This window comes from Erythranthe guttata, chromosome 1 (assembly GCF_056151865.1).
Source record: "Erythranthe guttata isolate IM_541 chromosome 1, IM_541, whole genome shotgun sequence".
NCBI lineage: Eukaryota > Viridiplantae > Streptophyta > Magnoliopsida > Lamiales > Phrymaceae > Erythranthe > Erythranthe guttata.
Window position 1 is genome coordinate 4,807,271 of NC_142533.1, and position 16,277 is coordinate 4,823,547.

General features: G+C 34.5%; 2 protein-coding genes across 3 annotated transcripts; one reads left to right on the forward strand and one right to left on the reverse strand.

The window, feature by feature from the left end:
- Window positions 1-9,214: 9,214 nt before the first annotated feature.
- On the reverse strand, window positions 9,215-9,973 carry LOC148772647 (uncharacterized). The gene is made up of 2 exons (XM_088818409.1): window positions 9,553-9,973; window positions 9,215-9,249 (listed from the first exon to the last, which is right to left on the reverse strand). The coding sequence occupies exons 1-2, from the start codon at window positions 9,971-9,973 to the stop codon at window positions 9,215-9,217; spliced, it is 456 nt and encodes a 151-aa protein (XP_088674535.1).
- A 1,560-nt stretch (window positions 9,974-11,533) lies between these two features.
- On the forward strand, window positions 11,534-15,897 carry LOC148772648 (pectin acetylesterase 11-like). Of its 2 annotated transcripts, XM_088818395.1 has the most exons (13): window positions 11,534-11,632; window positions 11,738-11,883; window positions 11,995-12,077; window positions 12,845-12,971; window positions 13,072-13,151; window positions 13,231-13,317; window positions 13,485-13,609; window positions 14,169-14,229; window positions 14,340-14,393; window positions 14,530-14,607; window positions 14,706-14,808; window positions 14,906-15,048; window positions 15,641-15,897. In XM_088818395.1, exons 2-13 carry the CDS (start codon window positions 11,739-11,741, stop codon window positions 15,803-15,805), a joined length of 1,251 nt encoding a protein of 416 aa, XP_088674521.1. In that variant the 5' UTR covers window positions 11,534-11,632; window position 11,738; the 3' UTR covers window positions 15,806-15,897. The 2 variants fall into 2 exon arrangements, with proteins under 2 accessions (XP_088674521.1, XP_088674525.1); XM_088818399.1 differs by lacking the exon at window positions 11,738-11,883 and having other exon boundaries at window positions 11,547-11,632.
- Window positions 15,898-16,277: the final 380 nt, after the last annotated feature.

The window sequence follows — 16,277 nt, forward strand, 5'->3', positions numbered from 1 at the left end:
TAATTCTCAATTTAATGAGAGAAAAAAAGGCATAGTTCTAGACTTCTAGTGAGTAGTGACTAGTCAATGATTTCAATTATTAATAATTTGGGTAGATCAAATTCTCAAAATTCATATTGTATGTCTAAGCATTACATGTTATATTTTTATGGATCCACTTTTGTTTTTATGTACGTGATCGAATTTATTTTGCCCAAGTTACATTGAATTTCTTCAACAACTTATAAGCTTAGCCAAACACCCTCTTAGTTAACTTTTTAATTCAACTTAAAACACGCACTCTTTATGTATTTTGCCAAATTCAAAATATAACTCATTAACGAATAAATTTGTCATCAAATATTCAATCAAGTGATTCAAGTTGGATTAGAAAACTAACTCAAAGGCCTACAACTTCCGTGTTTAAAAAATGTTGTCAAAATCATACTAGAAACGAGTAAAATGATGTTAAAAATTAATACAGTAATATTAACAAAATTGAAACGACATTCAACATTCGACACTCATGCGATATAATGTGTTTTCATTTTTAAGCTAATTATGTATACATGTCGTCAACCCAACTCGTAAGCGGGTCATCCAATGTTTGTTGGCCGGGTGGACGTGTTAAACAATACAAAAGTAATCGGGTTATAAACATGGAAAAAGAAAATTAAGGTGAGCTTAAAACTCTAATTTAATTTAAAGAAGATTTCTTTTTCATTCTTGGAAGATGGCTCGGGTCTATATAAGCGGGTCGGGTATTGGTGGATTTTTGTAGAAATGATGAAACACATAATGACGAAGATGAATTGTATCTTGTATTTCATCAATGAGTGCTTGTACATTTATATACACACAAAAGAGAAACAATAAAAGGAATAAAATAATTACACCTAATCAAATCCCTAATCAAATCACTAATTAAGACTTGATTGAATCTAATCGAATCACTAATCAAATTACTAATTAAGACTTGATTGAATCGAATCAAATCACCTAATTAAGGCTTAACTAAATAAAAAATGAATATAGATTATATTACTCTAACACCCCCGTCAAGTTGGAAGTGGTATTGATATGTCAAAAACACCCAACTTGCGAATTAATCGTCGATAAGCTTCACCTCCAAGCGGTTTCGTACAAATATCTGCCAGTTGATCACTAGAACGAAGGTATGAGGGATCAATGAGACCTGCCTGAATTTTTTCTCGAACAGAGTGACAATCAATCTCAATGTGTTTGGTGCATTCATGAAAGACATGATTTTCTGCAATGTGTATACCAGCTTGGCTATCACAATGAACTGGAATTGGTTGAGAGTGGTTAAAACCAAGATCCGTTAAAACATATTTTAACCACTGTAACTCACACGTAAGTGCAGCGAGAGAACGATATTCGGCTTCAGCAGAAGAACGAGAAACGGTTGGTTGTTTCTTAGTTTTCCAAGAAATAGGACTAGAACCTAACATGGTGAAATAACCAGTGGTAGACCGACGAGTGGTAGGACAACCAGCCCAATCAGAGTCGGCATATCCTACTACAGTGAGAGAACTAGATGCAGAAAGGAATAAACCTTTACCAACATTATCTTTAAGATAACGAAGGATTCGATTGGCAGCATCAAGATGAGTAGAATGCGGATTTTGCATGAATTGACTAAAAGTATTTACCGCATATTGAATGTCAGGTCGTGTTACAGTGAGATAGAGCAAACGTCCTATGAGAAGTCGATAGATTGATGAATCGGGAAGAGGAGTCCCATAATGTGGACGTAAACGAAGATGTGGTTCAATTGGAAGATCAGACAGACGAGAACCAGTCATCCCGGAATCAGATAAGATGTCTAGAGTATACTTGCGTTGACATAAAAAAATGCCTTGTTTAGAACGAGATACTTCAATACCCAAAAAGTATCGAAGATTACCAAGATCTTTGATGGAAAAAGAATTGGCAAGAAATTTTTTGATATCGAAGATAGCATCATCATTATTTCCTGCAATGATAATATCATCAACGTAGACGAGTATAAAAATGGATGTCTTATTACGAATATATGTAAAAAGACTGTAGTCTGAAATTGATAGACGAAAGCCTCGACTAATAAGAGTGGTTGAGAATTTGGAGAACCATTGACGAGAAGCTTGTTTAAGACCATAGATTGATTTATTTAATTTACATACACGAGTCTCCCCTTTGTCAGAGAAGCCAGGGGGAAGTTTCATATAGACTTCTTCATTAAGATCTCCTTGAAGAAATGCATTGTTAACATCAAGTTGGTGGATGGACCAACTTTTTATGGCAGCAATTGAGAGAAGGAGACGTACAGTAACTAGTTTACCACAGGTGCGAAGGTATCATGATAATCAATTCCTTCAATTTGAGTGTAACCTTTGGCAACTAGACGAGCTTTATATCGATCAATTGAACCATCTGACCGATATTTAATTTTGAAGACCCATTGACAACAAGTGGGTGATTTTCCAGGTGGAATTTGACATAATGACAAAGTGTTATTTGATTCTAGAGCTCGAACTTCCTTGGCCATTGCATCACGCCATTCAATTGATTTTATGGCTTGAGAATATGATCGCGGCTCTTGATTCTTAATGACATTTGTGAGAAAGGCTCGATAAGAATGACTTAAATTACAAAAAAAAATGTAATTTGCTAGTGGAAAATCAGTGGATAGGGAAATATGATTACAAATATAATCATTGAGACGCTTTGGTTGGTGACGAATGCATTGAGGATAATTACGAACAATTGTTGTAGAAGGTGAATCAGAGGATGGTGTGCCATCGGAAATAGATGGAGAAATAGTTGAACCAACAAGTTGAGAAGGTGAGAAAGGAGATTCGGAAATAGAGGGAGAATTGATTGAATCATCAACTTTGAGGAAGGACGTGGTGGCGAGTCATCCAAACTCGTAGTTTCTCTTGAGGAATAGAATCACCCGAAGGGGGGTCGTTGAGTGGTGTAGGGAAGTCAAAAGTCCCATTATTATTGATCGGAGTAATTGAAATTGGATCTTATAAAGATGAATTTGCAAAATCATGATATGGAAAATGACTCATGGAATATGACATCGCGTGAAACGTAAATTTGACGAGTTTTGAGGTCATATATACGATATCCCTTTTGGCCATAATGATTACCAACAAAGATGCCAGGTTTTGCTCGTTCATCAAATTTATGTTGAATATTTATATTTTTAGCAAAACATAAGCACCCAAAAACTCGAAGAGAAGAATAAGATGGAAGATGTCCAATTAAGACTTGATGAGATATTTATATTGAAGGACTGGAGTTGGAAGTTTTGTTAGGTACAGGTTCTTCCAAAATATGCCATAGATCCGTAGAACAATTTTAAACAAAGGGAAGAGAAATAAAACTGTAAAATGAATAAGAACGGCTCAGTTCCATTTTCCAGTCTTCATACAGTCGATCCAAGGTCTGGTGGTAACACCAAAACGAAAACAAGCACCAAGCAACAGCCACTGATCCAAAACCCTAGATTTGACCCCCCAAGACTCACTCTGATTTGACTCACCAACAGATGCATAGTCAACTCAGTAGATAACCCACCCTCTCCACTCAGCACAAACCCAGATTTCTGCACTCAAACTGCCAAAACCCTCACATAAGAGGATTAAGGCCAGAAAAGTCTCGGTTTGAATAAAAGGTGAATCACACTTGTCTCTCTCTCTCTCTCTCACCACAGTATTTATACACGAAGATTTAACGGTCTTTAGCATTAAATGAGCTGCGACGGCAAGGACACCCATTGTCCGGCTAGACCTGCGACGGTATCGCCGGAAAACGACAATGAGTGACGATATACTGTAGAGAGAGAAGGGGACAAGGAGAAGAGAGAGAAACGGCGCAGCAGAGAAGTGCTGCTAGGGTTTGAGAGGTGAGTAGAAGAATGGGGCAAATGGAGGGCTCAGATTGAAACCCCACAATAAACGGTCCAGATTGAAGTTTGACTGGATCAGTGGGCTTATGTTGCTCTGGGCCCGATTTCACGAATTGGGCTGAAATTTATTAAGTGCTTGGCCCAGATCACAAATAGATCATTTTTTATTGGGCTTAAACTTAACAAATTCTCCACCTGAGACCATTAAAGGATTATTATGAACACACTTAATGGACTGGGATCATCATTGCTGTAACTTTGAAGAGGTAGTAGATTTCCTATTATCTCTATTGTTAGCATAATTGGAATCCACATAACCACATAAGACAATTTCTTTTTCACATTTAGAAATTTCAATCCCTGTTCTAACAGATCCTCTTAGATATCTCATTAACCATTTTACAGTCTCCCAATGAGGCATGCCAGGATTAGCCATGTATCTACTCAAACAACTTACAACATATGCAATATCAGGTCTTGTACTCACCATTAATACATGATAGAGCCAATTGCATTAGCATAAGAAACATATTTCATGTCACACATTTCAGGTTCAGTCTTAGGGGATTGTTCCTTACTTAATAGGAAATGAGCAGCTAAAGGCACAGACACAGATTTGGCATTTCTCATGGCAAATTTATCTAAGATCTTTTCCACATAGGCAGATTGGTTCAGAAACAAAGAACAATCTTTTCTGTTCCTAATTATGTCCATACCCAGAATTCTTTTTGAATCACCAAGAAAATTCATGTCAAAGTTTTCACTTAAACACTTTTTCACATGATTAATGGCCTTTAAACAAAGGCTGGCAATAAGCATGTCATCAACATAGATTAACAGGAACACAGGAGATTGACAGTTATCTTTGAAATACAAACATGGATCAAATTCACTTCTTTTAAATTTCAAAGAAAGCATGCAGGAGTCAAATTTTATGTTCCACTATCTAGGAGACTGCTTAAGGCCATAAAGAGATTTCTTTAACAGACAGACATAATCAGGATTAACAGAATCAACAAAGCCTTCAGGTTGAGACATGAAAATTTGTTTATCTAGGTCACCATGCAGAAAGGCAGTTTTAACATCCATTTGCTTAAGTTCCCAATCAAAGTGAGCAACTAAAGCAAGCAAAATTCTGACAGTGGTGAATTTCACAACAGGAGCAAATATTTCAGTATAGTCAATACCTTCTCTTTGTGTAAAACCTTTAGCTACAAGCCTAGCTTTATATCTAACAGAATCAGATTCATGCTTGATTTTAAAAAAAAACCATTTACATTCAATCACATAGCACTTAGCAGGTTTAGGGACAAGAGTCCAAGTATGATTGACATGCAAGGAGTTAATTTCCTCTTTCATAGCAGATAATCACATAGCAGATTCATCAGAGTTTAAAGCATCTTTGTAGCACTTAGGTTCATTACCATCTAAAGCATCAAACACATTGAACACATAAGAAGCAAGCTGAAAATTATCAAGATGATGAGGTTTCCTAATCTCTCTTCTAGGCCTATCCCTAGCAAGTTGATAGTCATGCAAATCATCAATATCAGGCAAATCAGACTCAACATTTTGATCAAAAACATTTTCAGGCACACAGGATGAATCATCATCATCATTCTCAATTTCCTCATTTCCAACAGGATATTTCTCCACCTCAATTGGAGTAGAGGGAGGAACAATAAATGAAGGCACATATAAGCAAGGATATTCATTTTCATTGAGCATAACATTCCTACTAATAATAGTCTTAAAACCATGCTGGTTTTTTAGCCAACATCTATATTCTTTTACCCCTTCAGGGTATCCAATAAAAACACATTTTATGGACCTAGGTTCTAATTTATCAGTTTTATGGTGAACAAAAGCGGAACAGCCAAAAACTCTTAAATTAGACAAATCAGCTGGTTTCCCAGTCCACATAGTTTCACTTTAGACTGCTTATCCATAACACATGAATTACACAGAGGCATATCAGCAACAATATCACCACTCAAGTAGTTGTTTTTATGCAAAATCCCTAGTCCTTTGATGTGACCTAATCTTCTATGCCAAAGATCAGTCATGTCATGCTGGACAGAGTTGACATGAAAAACAGATAATGCAGATGCAACATACATATTGTGCATTCTAACAGCCTTAAAAGAAAGCAAACCATCATGCATAATATTCATAACCCCATCACCCTAAGTACCCTTATACCCAGAATCCTCCAAGATAGCACAAGACATCAAATTACTACTAAGTTTAGGAACATGTCTCACATTTTTGAAGTTAAGCACAAATCCAGATTGAAATTTCAGACATACAGTTCATATGCCTAGCACATGTCTTTTACTACTATCAACCATGGATACAGACCCACTTTTCAATTCAACATAAGAAGAGAACATGCTTCTGTGAGGTTTCATATGATTTGAGCAAGCAAAATCCATCAACCAGTCATTATCAGTCAAAGATGCAGACACAGAATTCACAAAATCAAGATATTCATCTGTAATCATAAACACATCACCCATGTTTTCAACAACTTGGTTAGCATGTTCATTATTAGCCTTATTCTCTTTCTTAGGTTCAGCACATCTATTAGCATAATGACCAGCTTTACCACAGTTATAACACTTCCTATGTTTGAGCTTATTCTTACTCCCTCTTTTACCCTTGTCTGGTTTTTGAAAATATTGGTTACTAGAAGAAGAAGCCTTATTTGAAAACTTGTTTTTAGGCTTGTTTTTCACAAAGTTTACATCACCCAAAGACTTGTTGCTTTTGTTGGTTTTCAAATCAAGTTCCTTGCTTTTCAAACCATTTATAACAGTATCCAGAGTCACTTTGTCTCTGCCATAATTAATTGCAGATTTGACATCACTGTAAGAATCTGGAATAACATTTAAAAGAACAATGGGGGTATATTCATCAACATTTTTATCCCCAGTTAACTTTATATCTTGCACAAGTTTTGTAAAAACATCAAGATTTTCATCTATATCTTTGTGCAAGTCAAGTTTAAATCTAAAAAAAATTTCCAGTAAAAACATTTTCGAGGGTAAGGAGGTTTCAGTATAAAGCTCTTCAAACTTATCCCATAATTCCATAGCAGTATCAAGTTTACCTATCTTTCTAATCACAGAGTCAGATAAGTTCAGAATAATCAGGGAATAAGCAAGTTCATCAAGATCATCTTTCATTTCCTTAGTAGTTTCATCATCATAGGTTTGAGTTATGGCTTTAAAACATTCTGTTGGACTAACACACCTTTCATTTTCTGTTTCCTTATAGCAAAATCACCCTTACCATCAAATGAAACCACATGATAAGAATTCATTTTCACACAGAAGGAAAGGGCACAGAAACAAGCAAGTAGCACACAAGCACACAAGCTGCACACAGACAGCAACAGAAAATAAAGGCACACAAGCTGCACACAGAGAGCAACAGAAAAATAAAAGCACACAAGCTGCACATAGACATCAACAGGAAAAATAAAAGCACACAAGATGATCCCAGAAGGCCCAAAAGTGAGCCAAGCGTTGTAGGAGGCAACCAAAACCGGTCGAAAGTTGAGCTATCTCAGACTACCCCCTTCCCCAGATTCCTGCGACACTAAGCGGTCTGGACAAGGGAAGTTTGGTGTGGCAGATAGCCTGAGTTGGCCCAAATTTCAGAGAACAGCGGAAGTAAATTCTGACCACACAAGGTCAACCACAGGTTTTTCCAGGATTTTACCCAGAAACAGAGTGAGTGAGTCACAGTAACGAAATCCGTAGCACGAGTCTGTAAAGAACAAGTGCCCAACCAATGCTCTGGTACCACTGTTAGGTACAAGTTATTCCAAAATCAGCCATAGATCCGTAGAACAATTTTAAACAAAGGGAAGAGAAATAAAATTGTAAAATGAATAAGAACGGCTCAGTTCCCTTTTCCAGTGTTCATACAGTCGATCCAAGGTCTGGTGGTAACACCAAAATGAAAAGAAGCACCAAGCAACTGCCACTGATCCAAAACCCTAGATCTGACCCCCCAAGACTCACTCTGAGTTGACTCACCAACACATGCACAGTCAACTCAGTAGATAACTCACCATCTCCACTCAGCACAAACCCAGATTTCTGCACTCAGACTGCCAAAACCCTCACATAAGAGGATTAAGGCTTGAAAAGTCTCGGTTTGAATAAAAGGTGAATCACACTTGTCTCTCTCTCTCTCACCACTGTATTTATACACGAAGATTCAACGGTCTTCAGCATTAAATGAGCTGCGACGGCAAGGACACCCATTGTCCGGCTAGACGTGCGACGGTGTCGCCGGAAAATGACAATGAGTGACGATATACTGTAGAGAGAGAAGGGGACAAGGAGAAGAGAGAGAAACGGCGCAGCAGAGAAGTGCTGCTAGGGTTTGAGAGGTGAGTAGAAGAATGGGGCAAATGGAGGGCTCAGATTGAAACCCCACAATAAACGGTCTGGATTGAAGTTTGACTGGATCAGTGGGCTTATGTTGCTCTGGGCCCGATTTCACGAATTGGGCTGAAATTTATTAAGTGCTTGGCCCAGATCACAAATAGATCATTTTTTATCGGGCTCAAACTTAACAAGTTTGTTAATGAGAAATGCAACGGTTAGAATACATTCACCCCAAAAAAAAAGTGGCAAGTTTGCTTGAAATCGTAAAGCTCGAGCGACATCAAGTAGATGCCAATGTTTACGTTCTACAATGTCGTTTTGTTGTGGGGTCGCAACGCAACTACGTTGAAGAATGATTCCATTATCATGAAACTTTTTTTGAATTTGTTTGGAGAGAAATTCAGAACCATTATCTGAAAGTATGGTTTGAAGCTGAGGAATAAAAATATCCCCATTTCTGGAATTGAAACGAGAGACTTTTGTGTTAAATTGACGACAGATTATATTAAAAAAATGGGTTATCATGTTGAAAGTTTCGGATTTGTGTTTCATTAGATAAATCCAAGTGCATCTTGAATAATCATCAACAATAGTTAAAAAGAATCGTGATCTATTTGGTGAGGGTATAGAGAAAGGACCCCAAATATCAACATGAATCAATTCAAAACAATGAGAAGAACAAGATGTACGTTGAGGAAATGAAAGACGTGCTTGTTTAGCACGTAGACAAACATCACAAATAAAATCCTTATTTGGAATAATATTTTGAGAATTTTTAACAATAAAATCAAAACGAGGCCTAGATGGATGAACAAGGCGAGAATGCCATAGATCAAATTTATTACATTGCTTAATAGAAATAGCATAATTAGAAACCATATTGCAATATAGATAGAAAAGACCATTGTGAGGATTACCCCGACCAATCGTCTTCTTCGTGGATTGGTCCTGAAATATACATCCAGACGAAGAAAAAATTATATCACAATTTGTGGATTTCGTAAATTGTGAAATGGATAACAAATTGAACTTAAAAGATGGAATGTAAAAAAACATTCGTGAGAATGAAAGTACCAAAACATTTGACAGTGCCTATGTGAGTCACGGGTGCGTGAGAGCCATCAGGAAATTGAACATATATGTTTTTATGAATAGGGGAATATGAAGAAAAAAATGAGAGAGATGTACATATATGATTAGAAGCACCGGAGTCAATAATCCAACAAAATGACGAAAATGTGTGATTTTTACCTGCTAAGTGCACTGAGGGTCCACTAGTCTCTTCTTTGGCAAGAAGTGTGAGAAGCTTGTTGTATTGTTCGTACGTGAGTGAACTAGCCATAAGAGTGGAGTTGGATGGTGGTGGCAAGGATTTCTTCACATGTTTGTCGGGAAAGCCATGAAGTTGATGGCATGTAGCAAGAGTATGACCATGTTTGTTGCAATGGTCACAAAATTGACGTTGACGTTTTCCCGATGGACGAAATGGAGGTTTAGATGCTTGAAGTGCAGCGGCATCAACAGTAGGAGTTGTGAGAATATTGATCTCGTGCTGCTTTTCTTCTTGACGAACCAAATTATAGATACGTTGAATGGAAGGAAATGGTTCCATAAAGAGAATTTGGCTGCGAATAGCGGAAAAACGATCATGTAGTCCTTGAAGAAATTCCATGGATCGATCTTGATTCTGTTGGTCAATAATGCCTTTAGCATTACCAAAAATGCAAGGAGAGATATGGATAATGGAACCGAGTTCATCCCATAGAGATTTGAGTTGCGTAAAATACAATGAAACAGACATGCTTTCTTGCTTGAGGACAGAAATGGACTGTTTCAATTGATAAATTTTTGGAGCATTTGATTGAGAAAAACGATCCTTGAGATCGGTCCAAATTTGTGCTGCAGTTTCAACATACAAGATACTTGGACAGATCTCAGGTGAAACAGAATTAATGATCCAACTTCCTACCAAATCGTTACAACGTTCCCAATTAGAAATATAAGATTTCTCTGTCGGAATTGGGAGTTACCCATCAACGAAACCAAGCTTATTTTTGGCACGAAATGCCATTGTGACTGCACGACTCCATGATCCATAATTATCTTCTGTCAACAAAGGTGTGACAAGGATAGTAGAAGGACTATCGAAATGATGGATTGTGTAAAAATCGGTTATGATGGGTGTGGGTGATGATGAAGAAGACTTTGTAGGAAGAAGATCGTCGGTAGACATTTTGAAGAATGAGATGAAAAAAAAATCAAAGATTCACTAATACCGTGTAGAAATGTTGAAACACATAATGAAGAAGATGAATTGTATCTTATATTTCATCAATGAGTGCTTGTACATTTATATACACACAAAAGAGAAGCAATAAAATGAATAAAATAATTACGCCTAATCAAATCCCTAATCAAATCACTAATTAAGACTTGATTGAATCTAATCAAATTACTAATTAAATCACTAATTAAGACTTAATTGAATCTGATCAAATCACCTAATTAAGGCTTAACTAAATAAAAATGAATATAGATTATATTACTCTAACAATTTTTGATAATGTAACCCGAACCTGACCTATATTGATATATTTTTTCCTCATTATTTTCGATCTTTCATTTCTTTTTTTGAATAGAATTGAGATACGATTTTCGGTTCGATTTTATGCACAAATATTCTTGAAACACTTATCTAAAAAAAATTACACAAACAATATCTATATCATCGTATATCTTATTAAATAGGAGATTTAAATTTTGGAATTTCCCAATTCTACTAATTATAATGCAAAAATTTCCGATTTAGGAATAAGTTTTTCCATTCACTTTCAGTCTTTCGATCTCCGAATTTTCTATAACATAATTGAAATGACTTTTTCACTTTTATTTTGTTTTTTTAATTTTCGAAAGAGCTGGTTACGATCCATCCGATTTCCACCTCTATACATGCTAAACCACATAACTCGTAAGTGCATACCTTTTCTGCTTTTATAACATATTAAAATCAACACAACAAGTTGATATAATTAGGCAATGCTTTGGATGGTTAGTTTAAAATTTATCATTAAAAATTAAAACTTTGAATTAATCCCCATATATATATTCTTATTATTTAAAAAAAAAAAAAAAAAAAAAAGGGAAGGATGATATAGATCCAAGAGTAATTACTTCGTTGCACCATAGAAAAATCCGCTAACATATTGAACCCAACTACTATTTAACCAAAGCAAAAATATTAAAATAAAACACAAATAAATAATTTTTTTTTAGAGGAATAACCTCTAAATAAATTTTACGATCAAGTGATCATACCCACGTGGTTCATAAGGTAATTTTTATCTTCAATTGTAAAACATTGTTCAAAATGAATAAATTAATTTTACGGTGTTCGTTTTAATTATTATTAATATTTTATTTTTGCACGTGCGTAAAGAATGGGGAAACACATTCAAACCATGGTTGATCACTGGTTAATTAAGTTATTGATGTGTTCGGTTTTTATACTGAACGCTCAATCAGCCCACGGGGCTAAATTTGTCAACTTAACATTTTTAGAGTGGGCTGTACCGAAAGGAGCAGGTGAAATTACGCATTTACCCTTCTAATTTTTGTATATTAATTTTTTTTTTTTTTTTTTATAATTAAATAGCCATCAAATAATATTTGGTTATATATATTATAAAAATACAGTTTGTTTGGACGGGAGTCCAGCAGCTTACGCCTTAGACGAAGGATATGGAGATGGAGCTAATAACTGGGTCATTTTTATTGAGGTAATTGGTTTAATTTCATTTTGTATCCTCAAAATAAAATATTTTGTCGTTTTACACCCCTAGAAAATTTAATAGCATTTTCCATCCTCATAACACATTAAGAAATTCAAATCGCACCTCGGTTTGAATTTCTGATAGTTAATGAGGCATATTCATTGTTTTAATGACATTTTTCCGGGGAAATTTTTTTAACGTACAAAATGTTATAGTAAAAAAATTGCTCAGTAAATCAATTTAAAGTGAATTTTTGGACTTTACCCTCTCAATTTTTTTTTAAAAGTGAATATGTCCCTTCAAAATGTTATTCTTGTTGCACATTGCCTTGATAGCAAAACTCCGATGGATGATTTATCGGGCTTCAGTATTTTTATTGCACGTTGCCCCTCGAAAGCACTATTTTTTTGCATGTTGCCCCTTTAAAATATTATTTTTGTTGCACAATGCCCTCCAAAAATTGGCTTCTGGGGCAAAGTGCAACCAAAGTAATATTTCGAAGGGGGAGTATCCCTTTTTTGAATTTTTAGAGGGGAAAGTGCGAAAATGGGAAATTCATTGGGGGTGAAGTGCATTTAGTAATGAATTATTGTGTTTTGAGGGTGCAAACTGCTATAAAAAAAGTTTTGAGGGCGCAAAGTGCCAAAACGCTACATTTCAAGGGGGCAAAGTGCAATGAAGTCATTTTCTAATATATAATTATTTTATAAAATATTAATTCGGCGGTAAAATTTAAATATTTAATATTTTGAATTCGGAAATAAATATATTAGGGTGGTGGATGGTGTAGTTCAAAAGCTGACTGCTTCAATAGATCGAAAATACCGGTTGGAAGCAGTTTATTAAAGTCCAGGCCATTTTTCTCTGGAATTATGGACAATAACCAGACCTTTAATCCAGGTAATTATTATTTAATTACAAATGTATGCATTTATTAAATAGTACATTTAATTAGCTCAATAAATTATATGTATAAATAATATTTATTTGTTACTTTCAGATTTCTATAATTGGAATAGAGTTTTTGTTATGTACTGCGACGGGGGATCGTTTATGGCCGATATCGAAGAAGTTGATCCAGTAAGTTCAATTTCATTTATTATTTATTTATTTATATATGTAAATATATAAATAATATATACTAATTAATGATTTTCAGGAAACAAATGTGACATATAGGGGAGCAAGGATTTTTGATGCTATAATGGATGATCTTTTAGCTAAAGGAATGAAGAACGCCGATAATGTAAGTACGACTAATTTTTATGATTTAATTAATATTTAAATTTACACAATAATAAAAATTATCATTGAGATATTATTTAAAACAAATTATTATTTTTAAATCTCTTAGCAACTATTTTTATTATTAATTTTCATATTTACTAATTATGTTTCTTTAAAAACTTAAAGGCTTTATTGACCGGTGGATCGGCCGGTGGATTAGCGACGACCTTAAACTGCGACAAGTTTCGGGGATTATTGCCCAATACTAGTAGAGTCAAGTGTGTTGCTGATTCTGGTACTTTCCTTCATGGGTAAGTCTTACCAAACATTTTTCAAATTTAGGTGAACTAAATAATAAAATTTGAGCGGGCTAAGTAAATATATTAGTATTATACGGATGATTTTTTTTTTTTTGTAATTGAAATATATTTATATTTATATCTCAAGGCTTGAGTCCGCTATTGTCCAAGGGTGGACTCGCCACTAGCTGGGACATATATTAAAAATTAAGATAATGCAAATGTAAAGTAACTATTGAAAATTTAAGCTATAATCTAGAAATAATTTATAAATTAATACATAAAATTAATTTTATAGAACTCGTGATTGGAGGGATGATTTTTTTACCAAAAACCTCGAGTAGCTAATTGAATCTATATAAATGGGTAAATTCCACTTTACCTCCTTGTAGTCTGTTCGAGAATTACTTTACTCACTCGTACTCTTAATTCCATAGATTTACCATCCTGTACTTGTACAATTTCCCAATACAGTCCTCTCTATCAATTTTTTTCGATTTTGTCTCTGACGTCGTTTGAATGTAATTATTTGAATGTATTCATACTTTTGAATATAATTATTTGATGACAGAGAAAATCTTCCTGGAGTCAAGTACAGAGAAGACTACTTTGCCCACGTAGTTCAAACACATGTAAATCTCTCTCTCTCTCTCTCTCTCTCTCTCTCTCTCTCTCTCTCTCTCTCTCTCTCTCTCTCTCTCTCTCTCTCTCTCTCTCTCATATATAATACTATGGCATGCAGCAACTCGCCCAACGTTTGCCAACTACATGCACGTCAAAAATGGATCCCGCATTGGTGAGAGTAATTGATTATATTAATCATTTTTTTATATGCAATATTATAAGTTAATCCCCATATTTTTCTTTAATTTAATTTAATTACATTAAAATACTAATTAATATATATGTATACTTATACATAAATATTATAGTGCCTTTTCCCTGAGAATTTTATTCGAGATATTCAGACACCACTCTTTGTACTTGAAGCAGGTTTCGAAAAATTCCAGGTAATTAATTAACCTCAATTTCATGAAAAGTATGGACAATTTAAATTTATTTATTTATTTATATTTTTAATTTCTGGTTGAATTGAATGTGTTTTCAGATTGAAAATAACATGATACCTACGATTGGTGGTACGAAACAATGGAATAGTTGCATTACAAATTTAACACTTTGCAATTCAACTCAAGTACACTACATGAAAGGTACTCAAATTATTATTGCAACTAATTTCAACATAATTAAAAAAATAAATAAACAATTATCATCTAATTGATTAATTACAATCTTGATTAATTTCAGAGTTTAGGGATGTCTTTGTTGAGACACTATTAAACGTTATCGACAAATCCGCGTGTAGAGGATTGTTCGTTCATTCATGCTATCGCCATGGCCACATCGCTAGTAGAGACGGATGGGCGTGCTCGACTAAGGTCGCGGATAAAGTAAGATTTACTAATTGTACCGTATGTAAACATAAATTTTCTCTCTTTTTTCCCCTAATTTTAATAATGGGTAAATTACAACCACCCCTGAGGTATGATCAATTTATGAAAAAACCCCTCTTGTTTGGATAATTACATCTACTCCATCAACTATGATTTTTTCTTACACCTCTACCCTTATGGTGTCAAATTGAACATAATCATCTAGAGTTCGTGGCATGTGCTTTAGTTTGTACTCGTTTTGTGTAAAAATACTATTTCTGATGAACCACAATCTGGTATATACAAGTCATAAAACACATATTATGATCATCTTGCTTCAAAATGTAGGATTCGAAAGCGATAAAACAGGTACAAAAGTGATAATATTCCATATAATCTCGAAGATTCCACTAAATTTGAAACCGCAAGGGTGGACGTGTAAGAAGATTTATAGTTGAGGGGGGGGGGGGTTGTAATTACCCAAACATGAGGGGGGTTTCGTAATTTAACTATACCTCAGGGGTGGTTGTAATTTAACCATAAATAATTGCATATGTTTCGTTTATGTTTAGTATCGTGATCTATCGTTTAATTTTTATACTTTTTGCAGACAATTGCAAAGGCTATTGGGGATTGGTACTTCGATAGAAGTTATTTTCAAGAAATAGATCATCAATATAACTTGCCACAAAATTGCACCATACCCGCGGATGAACTCACGAAAAAGTGTATGGAATCTCTCAAGGGTAAATCAAACTACAGTTTGCACCCTTAAATTATTAAGTATTGTAACACTTACCCCTACATATAACAAATGTAACACTTACATCCTCTATTAATAAATTCAATGGTACGACTTTTACTTCACTATAATGGTGCATTTTTTTTCTCGCCAAAATTCTCTTGAAACAATTAAATAAATGATGCATATGTAATATAAAAAAAAAATCAACGATCATTTCAGTATCTCAATTTTATTATTTCAAAATTTTAATTTGACGAGGAAATTTTTTTTTTTGAATTCTAGTTTCACTATTGGTTTTTTTAGTTTCTCTTAATTGTTTGTGGAAACATTTGAATGATTTTTTTTCAAACTTAATGCGCAATCCCACCAACAATTAGATGATTATTTTTTAATTAGTGAAAACTTTTATTTATATAAACCTCCCATTTTATATTCTCTTAAAGAATTAGGACTAGTCCATCTCACTTGCGATTAATCTCTAGATCGTATCTGATTCGAAATT

What these genes read in the sequence shown, in the direction of transcription:
- LOC148772647 (XM_088818409.1), bottom strand. Translation starts at nt 9,973, where the DNA reads ATGGAATTTCTTCAAGGACTACATGATCGTTTTTCCGCTATTCGCAGC. An exon ending in ACCCTCAGTGCACTTAGCAG is followed by an intron (nt 9,250 to 9,552) that starts GTAAAAATCACA and finishes TGTATATTTCAG; the next exon opens with GACCAATCCACGAAGAAGAC.
- LOC148772648 (XM_088818395.1), top strand. Translation starts at nt 11,739, where the DNA reads ATGGGGAAACACATTCAAACCATGGTTGATCACTGGTTAATTAAGTTA. An exon ending in GGCTGTACCGAAAGGAGCAG is followed by an intron (nt 11,884 to 11,994) that starts GTGAAATTACGC and finishes ATAAAAATACAG; the next exon opens with TTTGTTTGGACGGGAGTCCA. An exon ending in ATATCGAAGAAGTTGATCCA is followed by an intron (nt 13,152 to 13,230) that starts GTAAGTTCAATT and finishes AATGATTTTCAG; the next exon opens with GAAACAAATGTGACATATAG.